At 46.0% G+C, this 15,540-nt stretch overlaps 1 protein-coding gene across 1 annotated transcript in view; it reads right to left on the bottom strand.

Moving 5' to 3' along the window:
* Positions 1 to 4,776, bottom strand: part of ZWINT (ZW10 interacting kinetochore protein) — a 49,827-nt gene extending 45,051 nt beyond the window's left edge. The window contains exons 1-2 of the mRNA XM_078664135.1: positions 4,651 to 4,776; positions 1,252 to 1,351 (exon numbers count right to left, since the gene is read on the bottom strand). Coding sequence (XP_078520261.1) covers positions 1,252 to 1,351; positions 4,651 to 4,709 — 159 coding nt within the window. The 5' untranslated portion in view covers positions 4,710 to 4,776. The remainder of the gene's footprint in view (positions 1 to 1,251; positions 1,352 to 4,650) is intronic.
* Between the last annotated feature and the right edge of the window lie 10,764 nt (positions 4,777 to 15,540).

Raw genomic sequence — 15,540 nt, 5'->3', positions numbered from 1 at the left:
CTCCCCGAAGACCACACCAGTTGCACAAGGAAAGGGTGCACTCCAAGTGCCTCCATCACCGGATGATCACTGCCCGCAGCTTTACTACTGTCCACACCTCTGATGTACAGCTACCTGCAGGCACCTTTCCACCTCCAGGCTATTCACTGCCACAATCACTGTCCCAAGTGGCTAAAATTATGTGGTTCTAACAGACACCCAGTCATGGGCAGCGCGGTATTTGGGGGACGAATCCCTGAAACACACGGTGAATACACAAAGGGGTAAGATTGGTTAGAGACATCGGATTTACATCAACCCTGTCGATCATCAGCTACCAGTAGCTCAGACACCTTCAGCAGCTCACAGCCTTGAGTTCATTTTTAAATAGTATACAGTGACACCTTCCTTTTGAAGTTATGGGAAGACTGTGTTCATTTCACCAGGCTGCAGAGAGCAGGGCCTGATAATGAGCAGCGCTCAGACAGATTTATGACCCAGGCTGGGGCACAGAGGTAAAGAGCTGAAGCACTGAGGTATTTAACTCTAAATAAAATCCCTTGTCAACTCAAAATTGGAACATGAGAACAAAATTATGTTTCTGAATGCCTTTAAATGTAAGAAAATTAAAAGTTTCCTTAACAATTAAATTAACGCTTCATTTTCAATTTCTCTCATTTCAAAGTGTTGTGGTTACAAACAGCAGATCTTTCACTCCCAGTGGCCAGTAGACACTGTGCCTTATTTAGAACAGAAAAGTGTTACTTATTTTTCTTCTAATGGAGGAAATTTAAAGTGAAGAAAATATTTCTATCAAACATTACTCCCCTGAGTCAGCTCAGTGAATTGTTTTTATTGGGCTAGTGATTTTGCCACCAGATCCATCGACTGTGCTGGTTCCATGCATGTTCATTCTTTTGCAGACCTTCCGGGTGCTAGACCAAAGCCAGCCCTCTGCATCACCCTGGAGGGGGACGATGAAGCCAGTCTGACAATATGGAACACCATTTCTGATAGCCCACGATTGCCAGATGGTCTTGCACAGAACGCTGTGTGTCAGACTGACGTTCAACAGCACAATGAAGGACTGGGTATCTCTTGCCACATCACTCTCTAAAGCACCTGCTAAAGGGTGAGTGAGCGCTCAAAGAACTCAGTTTCCCGTAACACTTAGGAGACGCTTGGAGGTTTGGCTCACTGTACAACAGCAGTACACTAATGCTTCAATATGCATGCAGCAATGAATGCTATCCCAACTACAGGTAGACTCACCATGGAATATTCGATCAGGACCTTAGCTGGCAGCTCCATGTCCGGATCATCCCTGGGCTGGCTTTCCAAACACGAGGCCGGTGCGATCCTGGCCAGGAGCCTAGACAGAATGAAAAGTAGAGCATTAGCCCACCAGCAGAAGGAACGGTTTAGGCAGGGAATGTACCATTCACCCACAGGAAAAGCACATCCAAGAATAAATTTACCAAAGGGCAAGGAAGTCAATTACTTCCTGCTCAGATTTTGGAGGACAAAGAAACCCATAAATGTAAATGGCAAACAATGCACCTCAACACCATAAACACTTCAGGCTGAGTAACAGACAACCGTTCAACCTCATCTTATGGTTCTAATGGCAACATCCTACAAAACACACCCCATCAACACACAATACTCTAAATATTCCAGTCATCTTTTCATTGACAAATACAAAGACTGCAGACCACGACTTGAGCAAAAGAGAAACCCCTCGAGTGTTCGTTGGGCACCCAGCTTCTGACAACACAGAAACAATACAGGTGGTAGAAAGATTTATAAAAATGCCAATAATACAACATACAACTGCTTCACAGTGGATACCTCACACACATTGTGAACACCTTCGCTTTCTACAGCTCAGCGGTATGTTTAATCTGTCATTGTGCAGGCTCCCAGTAAGTGATGCAGCATTTAGGATGGTATGTTCAGCTCTGTGTTGATACAGAGTGAAATATATACAGATGGCAAAATGAAAACCAAAGCTGACTTAATGCTTGAGGGCAGAAAAGTTATCAGGGGTTCAAGTTATTGACAGCAAGACAGGGGGTGGTGCAACAAGAGGCCTGTGGCTATAGAGCATCATGTGCTGAGCAGGCTCAACAAGCAGGGGTGATCAGTCAAGCAGGAAAAAGGGGCTGTCCCAATATGCTTTTTCCACAATGCAGTTTTCTTTAGGAAAATTGAACAGTGATACCACAAGAACGGCTTAAAGAACTTACAACTAATTTGGAAGAAATCGTTCTTTATGTGATTTGGTGTAAAACTGTTCAGAGTTTGAGAAATTACGCTTCAAAATATATGTATATACCACTCCATAAATCCTTTTTTTTTTTTTTAAATAACGTAAGGGGGCAAGGTATGGGGTACTCGGACTCCCTGGGCCATCTCGTTAAAAAATACTAATTTTCTTTTGCTAATTTGTGGATCTGCAGATCCACGTAGCCCCTGGGAATTGTAATGATATTCTATTTTTAGATTTAAAAAAGGTTTAGAAATTCACTGAAAAATCCAAAGTTTTAAAGGGACGTTATAATATAATGCTGTAGTAAATTATAACCTCTTTGGCATGAATTATAGAAAATAATTCAGAGTTACAGTACGATTCTTATGACATATGGATGTTTAGACCACTGCCGCAAGGAAATTATAATCATGACCCTGACCCCAAAAACATTTCATTTTTAGCACTTTTAGTTCAGTCTGGTAACGTATCAACTGAAAAATTCATGCTCCTCAGAAATGCCCTGTATCCGAAATATCCTGGTCTATGATAATGTCTGGGCAGGACTACATCAACCAGGTGTTCAGCATAGGTAGCCTGCTCCCTTGTACCCAATGGGGATTGCCTGTTCGGCAGGCATAATGGTGTATCCCTCCGCAGGGAGGATACTCAGGGGCTACGTAAGTTCCATATAGCATACAACTAGAACTCAATCCTCATAGCTCTCCAAGTAGCTGTATGCCCAGACTCACAAATAGATACCCCTCCGATAGTGGAACCGCCATCTAGTTGATAACAAAGGACCTATACCGCTGGAGTTATCTAGGTTATGTGCTCCATGCAAAGTTATGTGACTGGGTAGCTGTGACGAGAGGAGACATGCTGGTCTCACAGTCTACTATATGTCAGTACTGATCGTCCAGGGTGAATCCTTCTGGGTATCAATAAGCCAGGAGTTAGCAGATTTTATTGTCTGAAAGTTCATAAATTTCTCAAGTGTCCTTGTAAACAGCAATGTTCCCTTATTTGTTGATATTACATGATCAATTAGTCTACTACGCAGTGTGGAAACGGCGTTTACATTATGTTTAGCAGGGCAACACACACCTAACAGCAAAGTGCTTTCTTTCTGTCTCATTGAAAATATGGGGCTGCTCAAGTAGAGTTCAATCAGGAACATAAACTACATATGTCAATTGATCTAGGTATTGAGTTACTATCCCACTGCATTAACGATCTAAGCTACCAGCATGACTTTATTGTGGTTAATTCTCATAATGGGGCTCTATAACACCCCATGCCAGTTCCACATCCATACATACGCTGTATCCAAGTATTGTATTTTCTAAGCCAGTGAAAACCAATAAACAGATCAAGCGAACAAAAAATGGTGGGTTTATGACTTGTTGGACACCAGCATGTAATTTATTTATTTTTCCTGCTCCCGTTCCGAAAAATGAAAGGACGACTTTGAACCAATATTGTAACTTTGCCACATTTAAAGCCAGGTAAAGTGATGGTTTCGACAAACAAGCCAGGCATGAACCATTAATTTAAGCAGTAGATGTGTGTTTGATTCGTTTTATATGTCCCCCACTATAAAGAGATAGAATGTATATGTGTGCCCAGGGGGAAATTATACTATTTGAGTTAGCTGTACATTTTCAAGAAAGTCGGAACACCATTTTTTCCTCACCCTAGGGTTTTTCCTGGTCATTTGTTTCCAAGTGTACCACTCCATTTTTTCCTAGAGAAAAGAAATCAAGACTGCATATACCAGAAGGCAGTATCTTAATTTAAAGCCCAAAATAGGGAAACACGTATCCTGCATCACCAGGTGACCTGCTGATATTTGTCGCCTAAACGGCATGGCGTCTGGAGCAGACATGAAAGTAGCTCTAATTTGTAAATGACCATTATATGTGACTTGTAGTTCCCCCTACATTCGAAAAAGTGCAAGCAGCAAGACTGCAAAAGCTGCTCGTGACTGAGACGGACCAATTTGACTCATCTTGCGGTGATAACGGTGCGCACCACACATGATTTGGCATGGGGAATGGCACAGATCCGTGCCCCTATCATCCATGGCACCAACATTGGTTTAGTGCAAGTCCCCTGCTTTTTACAGCAAAACCACGGATTTAAACGTTCTCCCTCTTACGACACAACCCACTTCAAAGCCAATCCAAAGTTAACTGTAACTACCTTTTCCTAAACAACCCTGTTTCTGTTCCCAAATGTCTTGTCTTCTACCAAGCTCGAGCCTATCTCGTTCAAAAACACTAAATCTAACAGTTGGTAGTTTGAAAAACGGAATCTTCTTGTACAGCTGCTTACATAATGGAGTGCAATATAACACGAACTCGAGCAAGCAGAGAGGAGAGAGCACAGCAAGCTGTAAAGCAAGCAGACGCACTCACCGCTGGGCGCTTTCAGCCGCCATCGCTGTTGTTGTTTCTGTAGCTGTTGCCGCCTCCATTTTGAAAAACTGACAGCTCTTCTGCCGATTGGACGCTGCACGTTGGGTGTGACGCTATGAAGGGATCGGGCTTTTGACTGGCTGATTTTTGTCACGTGGACAGGAACGAAACTTATGCTCCGCGGACATCTTGAGAGTGGCGGAAGCAGGGCTTCACTCATCCAGGAGCGACCTGGCAACCGTGGGCGTGGCCATCTTGAGCCACCTGCAGCCTTCTTAGTGTCTGTAACTGGGGCTTTAAATGCGACTCATAGCTGCCAAGGTTTTCAGTTTGCCAATGCCATGCGTGACATTTTCATAATTTCTGTGTAATTAGGAGTGACATTTGAACGACTATGAGTGACACTTTCTTGCAAGCAAAATCAAGCAATGACGACGAGGGAAACATATAAATATCAGAAATTACACCCATTTATTTCCTGGTAGGACACAATAAAATCGCATAACTTGCAAACAGAAAGTAAAAATATTGTAAACAGGTGGATTGAAATGAACCCTGTACCCCTCATGCACATAATCTCTTGTTACCCCAGAAACAAACATTGGAAAAGACACACGAGTGGGCTAATTATTTCATGTGAAAACATACGTACATGCAACCATATACAAAGAGAGTATACCGTATCAAATACTTGCCAAGAGGCGTGTAAATGATCGGGTGATGAATTCCTGGGTAAATCCAGATGATGGCTGTATTGGTTGATGTATGCATGGAAGTGGGTAAATGTATGTGAATACACGAGAGTGAATGTAAAGAATGGGAGCTACCGGTGAGGAATGAGAAGCTATATTTTGGCTTTACCAACGTAACTAGCCTACGAGAGGATACCTGTCACTCCTCAGGCACTTTCTCTTTGCGAAGAGACGGTTGCAATTGGTGAGTGCACCTCGAGGACTCTCGCTGCAACAATGCATCATTCTGGCTCAGCTGTGTGTTCTGTGCTGCTGAGGAACACTCTGGCAGTGGCCAAGGTCATCCACAGATTAATTCTGCCACCAGTGTGGGATCCAGTCGCGGGATCATTTGCCGTAGACATGCGAGCAGCTACGGTGTCATTGCCAGTTATTCTGTATGGCTTTTGCTGCCATTTTCACTCCTAATGTTGATCTGGATTGCTTGATCAGCAATCTTTGGTACAATTAAACGTGGCATTATTTATTTTTGTTGCTACCTTTTTAAGTCACTTTTTCGCACATGTGCCCCATCTTGTTTAATAAAGTCCACATTTGTAAAGCGCACAATCACCCGTAAGGGTCTCTAGGCGCTGGGGGGCCGTCGGGAAGATTAAGCGAGCTATTGCCCAGAGTCACATGGTGCTGGGCTAACCTGCCGCCGGTGAGACTTGTCCCTTTTTCCCTTTGATCCATTAGGCACGCAGGGCGGGCCGGAGAAGAGTGTTTCCTTGGGACTCTGAGGCCTCTTGTCTACTAGTCACAAGAGGTGGGAGGGGCAAGCCCCGGTGAGTACGTGAGAGAAAGAGTAGAGATATATATGAAAGGTCAGGTAGGCACAGTGACTGGCAATGGTGACTCTGCAGCAAGCTGCCTGGCTCAGACCGCAAGCCCCCATCCCCCACAGCAATCATTTTGGTTAGGAATGCCGAGGGTCTCTTCAGTTCAGCTCTTTAGCCTGCTGTAAGCCCTGTCTGTCCTGGCAGCCGCTGCATGAACTTTACCTGTCAGTGAGTGACGGATCAGAAGACTCTGATGAGGTCCGCTGGACATGACTCTCCCTAGCAATAATAAAATATGTACATGGACGGCGTCCATCAGAAGCCCCACGGCATGGGCGGCTAGGCCCCTGCGAGCTGACAGCAGCCCTGAGACAGGGGAGCTCCACCAGCCAGTGAATTGAGCCCCCACGGCGCCGCCTTCCTCACAAACTTCCCACGGCGATCTGGCAGCAGGACATGACTTCAACCCCACGGTGCCACCGGCCAATCGATTCAAACAACCTGACTGGGCCCCGCACTAAAGTCAGGTTGTCGGACTCAGAGCCGTGCGGTGCCGCAGAATCAGACCTGCTGATACATTGTAGCACTGTGATCCTGCCAGCAGTGCCCCAAGCCTGCAGGAACAGCACGCCGCAGCCACAGGCACGTGCTGCCGAATGCCACACATTCTAGTCCTATCCACAGGTTTCACAGTGGCAGCTGCCATTTGCAGATATGCGTGACAATGCATTTTAGCGCGGTGACGCGGTGCGGGTTTCCGTACTGACCAGTCTGCACGCTGTAGGTATTTCCCTGGGACATACGCGGCATAAGAATCATTTAAAAAAGCAAAGGCGCACTTCATAAGTTTATGTGCATGTAGTAGCAGATTATCTTGCCCAAAGAGCACAGAAGAGAGTTCAATCAAAAACCAATGTGGCAGTGGTCAGATCTTCACATTACCAAATTAACACACTGTACAAACTTGGCTGGCTGCAGCACTCACTGTCTCACTTGTGAGGCTGCGAGCCTCTGCAATGGGTTTACTGTGCCGTTGCGGCGGACACCTCCTCAGTCCGGTCCTGATGGGGTGACGGTCATCATTTAAAATTTACTGCAACCATGGTGGTGCAAGCAGGGCTGCCAAGATGTACTCCAATCACCTAGCAGCCTCCCTTAAACAACTGCAGCTCTAGCAGGAGGTGACGTCCCCGTTGCGCGCCTAAAGAAGTCTCTGACTGTATCACAAGCAGGTCAGTCAGAGAGGCGGCTTAGCAGGAAATCCCTGCTATATGGATACATTGTAGCAGCCAGCTGAGCCCCTAAACCTGCGGTAGTAGCACAGCCACGGCACAGAGCGCTGCCAGACACTCCAACTTTATTTTCACATAGTAGGCAGGGCAAATGGCTTGACAGTAGGTGCTATGACTGCAATGTGTGACAATGCATTTCAGTGCAGTGATGCGGAGCACCACACTGAAATGGGTTAGTCTAAAGCCTGATGCATGGTACTTGGCAGGACTGGCTTATGTACTTCAATCTCATGTATGTGACATTTTGAGTGATACGTCTTTGCATATACACACAGCAGTTGGCCCATTTAATGACATAAATATTAGAACTCCTGTTACGGTAATGTAATGGCCCACAAACAGCCTAAATAACCTATTGTGCAGAGTGATATTAGCTATAAGTTGGAATTGGCAAAGGTATTGGTCAAAATGATCACGGGACCGCTTGGCAGTTCTATAATGGGCTTATTGCTTCCCTTTCACACTCCTCAAATATTAATTTAAAATGTATAATGTTTTCCCTTTTTTAGTTTGTTTATACTACATTAATTCATCATTTTGTAATATGATACTTTAGTCCAAATGAACTGACTGAAGCTTACTTCCCAGAATTCGTCCGGTAGAAGGTGGTATACATGAGCGCAGGGTATTATGGAGTATTCTCAATACAAAATGATCTATATAGGAGGCATTCTGAAAGTGAACATCATCAGCATGGGTGAGGACATGACCGTTGGGAAAGTCATTGCCTATGGTATGGAGATGGTAAGGTTGTATGGTGCACTGGACAAGCTTTTCACGCGTAAGGGGAAGCCGGGGATTGTCTGCTAACAGGATAGCAGAAGAGTAAAGGATGCCCCTTCCTCGAATGTGACAGAGTTTCCGCCAGGCCCAACAGGTAGTGGATAGGGTCTGAATTTTGGCTGGGCCCCTGGGGGTGCCCTTTGGCAGAAGAGAGGAGAGCGGTAGTTGTCCAATCTGGTCCCTCTCTGATTTGAGATAGGGGATGCGGGCATCCAGGTGATACCAGCAGTGTGCATACTGAAATTGTGCGGTAAGATAGTAAAGATAGAAGTTTGGAACTCCAAAACCACAGTCCTCTTAAGGGAAAGTCATGTTGTTCCTTCGAATACGGGGCTTAGTTCGGCCCATACGAGCCGCAGAGGAAGTCTGCAGAGATGTTTGAAGAATTGTTATGTGAGTGGGATATTTAGAAATAGATACAAAAAGAGGGGTAGAACAACCATTTTGATTATTGTCACTCGCCCAGTCATGCAAACTGTTAGAACTGGGATTTCTCGTAGGCTAAGGCTGACGCCAAAGCCAGGCAGAAACCACCATTCTAGTCAGGGCAAGGGAGTCACACGCCAAGATAACCCCTGCTCACCCCCTTGGTAGCTTGGCACGAGCAGACAGGCTTATCCCGGGGGGCAATGTGTAAAGCATTTGCGCACGCACACAACAGCAACAACATCCTAGGCACACCACAAAGGGAACTCCACTCAAGGTTATATAAAAATAACTTTTGTATTGTCAAAACACATCAGATAGAAATCACACATGTACATTGTGCCAACTGGCACGGGCAATATTCACAAGGGATTATTTACAGGACAGGGCCACATGGGCCACTGTCAGAATCAACACTTTTAGAAATAGAAATACTGTTAGAAATAGCACTTTGTAGATCATAGAATAATAATCACTTTAGCACACCTGTACTAGAAAGTACAACCACCTAAGTAAAAAAAATACATTTAGGGGTATAGGCAAGAACACATTACACATGATGCATCACAACATTCAGAGGTGTAGGGAAGGAAAACACATGATGCATAAAAACATTCAGAGGTGTAGGTAAGACACATAATGCATAAAACACATTCAGAGGTGTCACAGGCATAATGGCATAGCACATTACGCATAACTCACATTTGGGCCTAACCAGTAAAAACTACAGTAGGCAATCTCTCACTAGTCTAAACACATTAGACTTTCCCCCTAAGCATAACTCACATTTAAGGGCATGACTCACAGTGAAGTAAACTCTCACTAACATAAACCCACACAGGTAGAGTAACCTCACAATCCCAGTAACATCACATTGCTCAAAAATCACATTAGGCAATTACCATTATAAGCATAGTAAAATCCCATTGCACAGATATCATATACCAGCCGCCTGGTCAACTGACCATCCAACAAGGGGACTCAAAAAGCCCTGTGTCCAGAATGTCAGGGCGTGCTGCCAAAGCAGCGCCAGTCAGGGGTGCGCCACCGGCGCAAAACCTAAACGGTGCAGCTGCCCACTAATTGCTGGGCAGCTGGGAAATAACAAAACTGCGGCATGGGCTCTCAGTAGCCCTTCACGCAAATTGCACCACATGTTGGAGCCATACAGACTCTCTAGACAACAATGCCCCCGTGGTCGTGGGAGCCTCGAGGCTCTAAACACATATGTGCCCTCTAGAGCCTTTCTGGGCTCGCAAACAAATTGCCCCCACGAGCCTCTCGGGACTCGCAAAACAAAGGTGCAGCTTGAGCCTCTCGGGGCTCTCAGCAAGAATGCAGCCTCACTGGGCGGTGGGGTCCCTCACGGGGGACCCGGGAACACTTGGGGCGCTTTGAGCCTCTCTAGGGCTCTCGAGACAAATAGGCGCTTCTGAGCCTCTCGGGGCTCTGGACACAAATGTGGGCAGGGAGCCTCTCGGGCTCAAACAACAACAATGCCCTTAACGTTGGAGTCCCGCTCGGGGAACTCAGAACCAGGTGAGGCCCCACGGGCCTCACAGTGTCACCGGCCTCGCACTGGAGGGGAGGGGCGGGCACCGGCAATGTGCGCCGACGCCCCCCTCTCCTTCGATAATCACTCACCGGCTGTCCGCTGCTCTGGAGCTACCGTTCTTAGGGGCTCCTGCGGCGGCGTCTCTCCTCTTTTCCCGGGGCTCCCCTCTCGCTCGGGAGCCTCGGCAGGACACGGTAGGCTGCTTCCTGCTTCTTGGCTCCTCCCCCGATGACGCGGCGGGAGGCTTGGCCGGCTGGGCCAATTCCAGCGCGGCCTTGGCTGGTTGTCCGCGGCTTCCATCACACGGGAAACTTGAAATGCCGGGTGGGCACCGGCGAGAGGGGTGACCGCGCTCTCTGGCGCCATAGACCAAAGCAAGGTCCACAAATAGAGTGCTCCCAAGCGCTAGGGCGGAAATAAAGCGCTCTCAAGCGCTATAAGTACAATAAAGCGCTCCCAAGCGCTAAAAGGACAAGAACAAACGCCCTAACGCGCTAGGAGTAAAAGGGAGCGGTCAAATACATCGCTCTCAGGCGCTATGGGGGCAGAGTCCATCAAGCCCCCAAGGCAAAGACTCCCATATCAAGGGGGTCCCATCATCCATCAGGGGGATCCCAGGAAAGGGTCTCCAGAGTCCAGGACTTCAGCAGTCCATCAGGTATCCAGGGGCTGGGCAGGGCCCAGGGAGGCACGCCTTCCCCTGGGCCCAAGCAGCAGCACGCCCCTGGCAGGATTCAAGTCAGAAACAAGAAAATTTTGGAAGGGGACACAGCAACTTTTTATACAGTGAATTCCTTTGTCTAGCAGGGTGCAGGCAATGTGAGAACCAGCTACAACTGGTTATAGGGACGTCCTTTCACTGGCCAGGCTAGGGACATCAGACGCACCACAGGGGGTGGAGCCAGCATTGTGGCAGGCATGCACAGCCCTATTCACTCCCAGGTGCTATCTCCTCCCACCACTCTAGTTGCAGATGCAGTCATTCAACCAAGGGCTGACTCAGACAACCTCCTGGGGGCTCCCCAGCCCCTGTCACGCTCAAACCAGACAGTCAATCCACAAGCAGGCCCAGGCACACTCCTGGAGCCAGGCTCCAGGTAACCACGTGCCAGCAGACTCACTACACACGCACACCCATGTCTAGAAGTGGCACTTCCACACTAGACACATTCATGCCACATACATCATTACGCAGCATTCAATCTCACGAGTTCGCACATACCAAACTCGACCCTGCAGTCCCCACACATCAGGAACTACCATGGTCACACATATTCCCCATGCATTCCTATGGGAGGGCAGGTCACTCACCACACATACACAGAGAGCTCACGCACTTTACACTGTACCACAGTGAAAAAGTGCGCAGAAACAGGCTAGTCAAAAGCAAAAAGTTTCGGGGTGAACCTGCCAAAAAGGGCCAGGTCCAACACAAAGTGGAAGATTTATCCAACGTTCCACCTGTGTCGGCAGCTTGTCGAAGGCTGTCCCATAATTAAAATGAAGAACCTGGTCTTTATCTAAGTGCAAATGGATGCCTAAGTATTTAGTAGAATCCATTGTCCAAGATGAAGGATATTCAACATCTAAGGTGGATATGATATTGGTCAACGTGAAAAGTTTGGAGTTACCCCAGATCAATAGGGTGACAGATGAATAATAATGTGTTGTCCGCTTAGAGAGATGCCAGGAGAGAGCCGTGCATGACTTGAAGGCAGCGGTGCATGTGACGTTCCTGAAGTTGTCTGACCAAAGGGCCCATTGCGATGATAAACAGGACAGCAGGACCATAAACCTTAAAAAACTCAGGACGTACAACCTGGTGAAGTAACCACCTAAGTGAACTATGTTCATATGAAATACCATAAAGGGACCTGCAGCATTGCTAAAAGCTGCCAATTTACGGAAAACCATAAAATACTTATCTGTCCCTCACACCTCTTCATTCATCATATTGCTAAGCCCTGTGTCCTATAACACTACTAATGTACCTTGGTGTCCATTACAATAACATGGAAACTCTTCCTACATAGGATCAAAACAGACAACATTTCCAACCACACACCCTAAAAATTGCAATGTGCTACCCATGTAGGCAAGAGCTTCAGTTCCTCGCGCTGTATACGTGTTGCAATACAATACAATACAATACAGCAAGTGCTTAAAGCACTCAGCTACCTTTTTAGGTCTCGTGACCTACAATGCGCGCAAGCGCATTGAGGGATCGAGAATTCAAGTGCTCGATCGTCTAGTGAAACCACTGCGGTTTCTTCACAGTGCATGTGAGGTCACTTGGCCACAAAAGCGGGTCACGCGACCACACTAGCACGCGCATCTCCCTAATCTGCCTGCCTCCCCTCGCTCGCATTCACGCCCCCCACCAGGCTCTCCCGCCCCCATCAGGCTTCCCTCCTAATCCGCCTGCCTCCCCTCGCTCGCATTCACGCCCCCCCACCAGGCTCTCCCGCCCCCATCAGGCTTCCCTCCTAATCTGCCTGCCTCCCCTCGCTCGCATTCCCGCCCCAGGCTTTCCCCGCCCCCATCAGGCTTCCCTCCTAATCCGCCTGCCTCCCCTCGCGCATTCCTGCCCCCCCACCAGGCTCTCCCGCCCCCATCCGGCTCATTAAGTCGTGAAGATTACATCGTAAATCAGCGCTCACCTTGTCTAAGAAAACTATTGTGATTGTATATAAAACTAAATTAGTACTCCATACACCAGGCGTTTATGACAAGAAGCTTGTACTGCTGACATGAAACAAATAAGTTTAAAAGGTAGTAATTGGCAGGAAATGTGTCCGCAATTTCAAACCATTACGCCAATTCACTTCCTGTTTTCGGCTTTTCCGTAGCTCTAGCTTTTGCTTTTTAAGTTGAGCTATTTTGTCTTTTTCTCAGAGGTCCACCTTTCTTCATTAAGAGAAGAAAAGGCTTACCCGCAAAAATAGGAAGGTGCGTGCAACGCAGCATAACGGCATCATTACTTGAAAAACGCATTTCTTTAACTATTAATAACCGCTACGCAGATCGGTGGCTCATTCATTTCCGCAGCCGAAAGTATATTATGTATCCAGGCGCGCGCCCGCCTTACGCAAGAAATACGTTCAATAGGATGAGACCATATCAACCTCGAGTTCTGTGAGCCTTCCAAGGTCATCCATTTTGCTTGCGCCTTTCACGGACATGTTCTGTCGCGTACCACAGAGCCTTTCGTTGACCTACAAGACACAGGCTGTTGGTGGTGATAAGCAATGATTTACACTCCCGGCTGCGAGTGGCCGGCTTAGGCTTGCTCAGTGCTGATTACGGCTTGTTTAATTTAGGTTTCAGCACTCCATGGCAGGGCATTACTTTCTTCACTCCTCCCACTGTTATTTTTTATTTATTTATTTTTGTGAATACCCGACAGCTGCACATTCCTGACAGGGCCTTCCTACTGGTCTTTTGCTCCAAAACATTAATCAACCCCCAACACACCTTGCTTTATTTATGTTTCATTCACATTTTTTAAATTATTTTTGCGACTGCCAGTACTAAAGAGCAGCTTGCATCTCTGTGTTGCATTCACATACACACTATTTCCTTAATTTACCACGGCCGTCTGCCACTTTGGAACACTAAATTATGACGACATCATACAAAAACATGTTATGATGATTGCCGTAGAAAGGGACACATCGGTGGCCATCCAGAAATAATTGGTTAAATTTTGGGGGGAAATGTTTCCTGATGGTTGCTCAAACACGGTGGCAATCTCGGAATTCTATTTTATACTTTGAAAAAAAGCAAAACGCCCATACATTAATCTGCACAAACATACATTCAAAGGCAGCCATCTAGGAAATGTTTTTACCTAAGGATGTGTAAAAAAAAAAAAGCACTGGCAAGGACAATAGCTCATCACACGCAACTAAAAGGCAAGAGCAAGTAATTGTAGCTGCTGTGACCCAACAAAGCAAAATGGTCAGTCACACAGGTAAATTACTTAAATATGTTCCAATGCAATTAATTTGAAAGCAATTGTTTAAAAAAACTACCATTGTAGGAACAATTAAATATTTACTAACAAAACTGATCACAATCGGAGCACAAGTCTGAGACAGAAACGGGATGGCACTCCCGCCACCATTTTTTGATAAAGTACAGCCGTATACCTAGGCTGATGGAGGCCTCACTATGCTATGCCCTGACCGTTTGCATCTACAAACATTTCCTTGTAATTTGGCTACAGAGTGTTGTAACACCCCATTTCTCTGTCAGCACCCTCTGTGAGAATGGCTCAACAGAAAGCTGTAACTAAATCGCTTATCTGTGAAGGGGTGAGAAGTACACAACATACCATTAGCCCATCCATCTGGCGGGCATGGAAGCGAGTTTGTGCTTGGAAGCAGTTGAAACCCCAAAATCGCATTACTGCAATAAATTAGCTTTAAATAAATGATTACGTATTCGAAAGCGGTTTATAAATGGGTTCAAATGGGCAGCATTCGTTTAAGCTGCCAGTTAGTATAATTTCGAAACCACGTACTCAATTTTGAAACCTACACGTGACATACGTTTTTAAAAAGCCAAAGTATGTTGCCTTTTGGTAAAATATCTGATTTTTAAAACGTACATAAGAGTGTAGAGGCCACACAGTAGTAAAAAAAGTTTTTTTATACCTTCATATATACCTACGATAAAAAACAAGCACTGGCGTTGCCTATAGGTTTCGCATTTGGAAAGTTGGAGCTATTGGTTTTGTAAATGACATTTTATATTTATATATCGTTATTGGCATTGTCAATAACAATATATAAATATAAAATGTCATTTACAAAACCAATAGCTCCAACTTTCCAAATGCGAAACCTATTGGCAACGCCAGTGCTTGTTTTTAATAGGTATCCCTTCTGAGCACAGATTTCAGGGCAGCAATACTTTGGTATTCCAGTCTACAAACACCAGCAATAGCCTAGTTTCTTTAAATTATCACTGCACTTAAAAAACATACCTGAAAAATATTGCCATTTACAATGTCAATAGCTCCAACTCCAAAAATGCGAGACCTATTGCATTGCAAATGCTTGTTATAAATGGATATTATGTCAGCCAATTCCTCAAACAAGATATCGTCAGACTCCAGGAAGTTGCTGTTCAATTAATCACTTTCAAACAGACACCCATGTAAGAACCTGCAGAAGAGTACTTGTGCAACAATCTGGCAAAATAACAAGCTGTGAAAAGCCCGTTCAGAGGACCATGGGGCAAGCAGAAGTTACTGGGCCCAACCGTGGAAGGTTGAGGCCTTTTACTTCTGATGTCCAGGGGCCCAATCTACTGTG

This window comes from Lissotriton helveticus, chromosome 10 (assembly GCF_964261635.1).
Source record: "Lissotriton helveticus chromosome 10, aLisHel1.1, whole genome shotgun sequence".
Lineage (NCBI taxonomy): Eukaryota > Metazoa > Chordata > Amphibia > Caudata > Salamandridae > Lissotriton > Lissotriton helveticus.
This window is presented reverse-complemented; position numbering and strand designations above follow the sequence as displayed.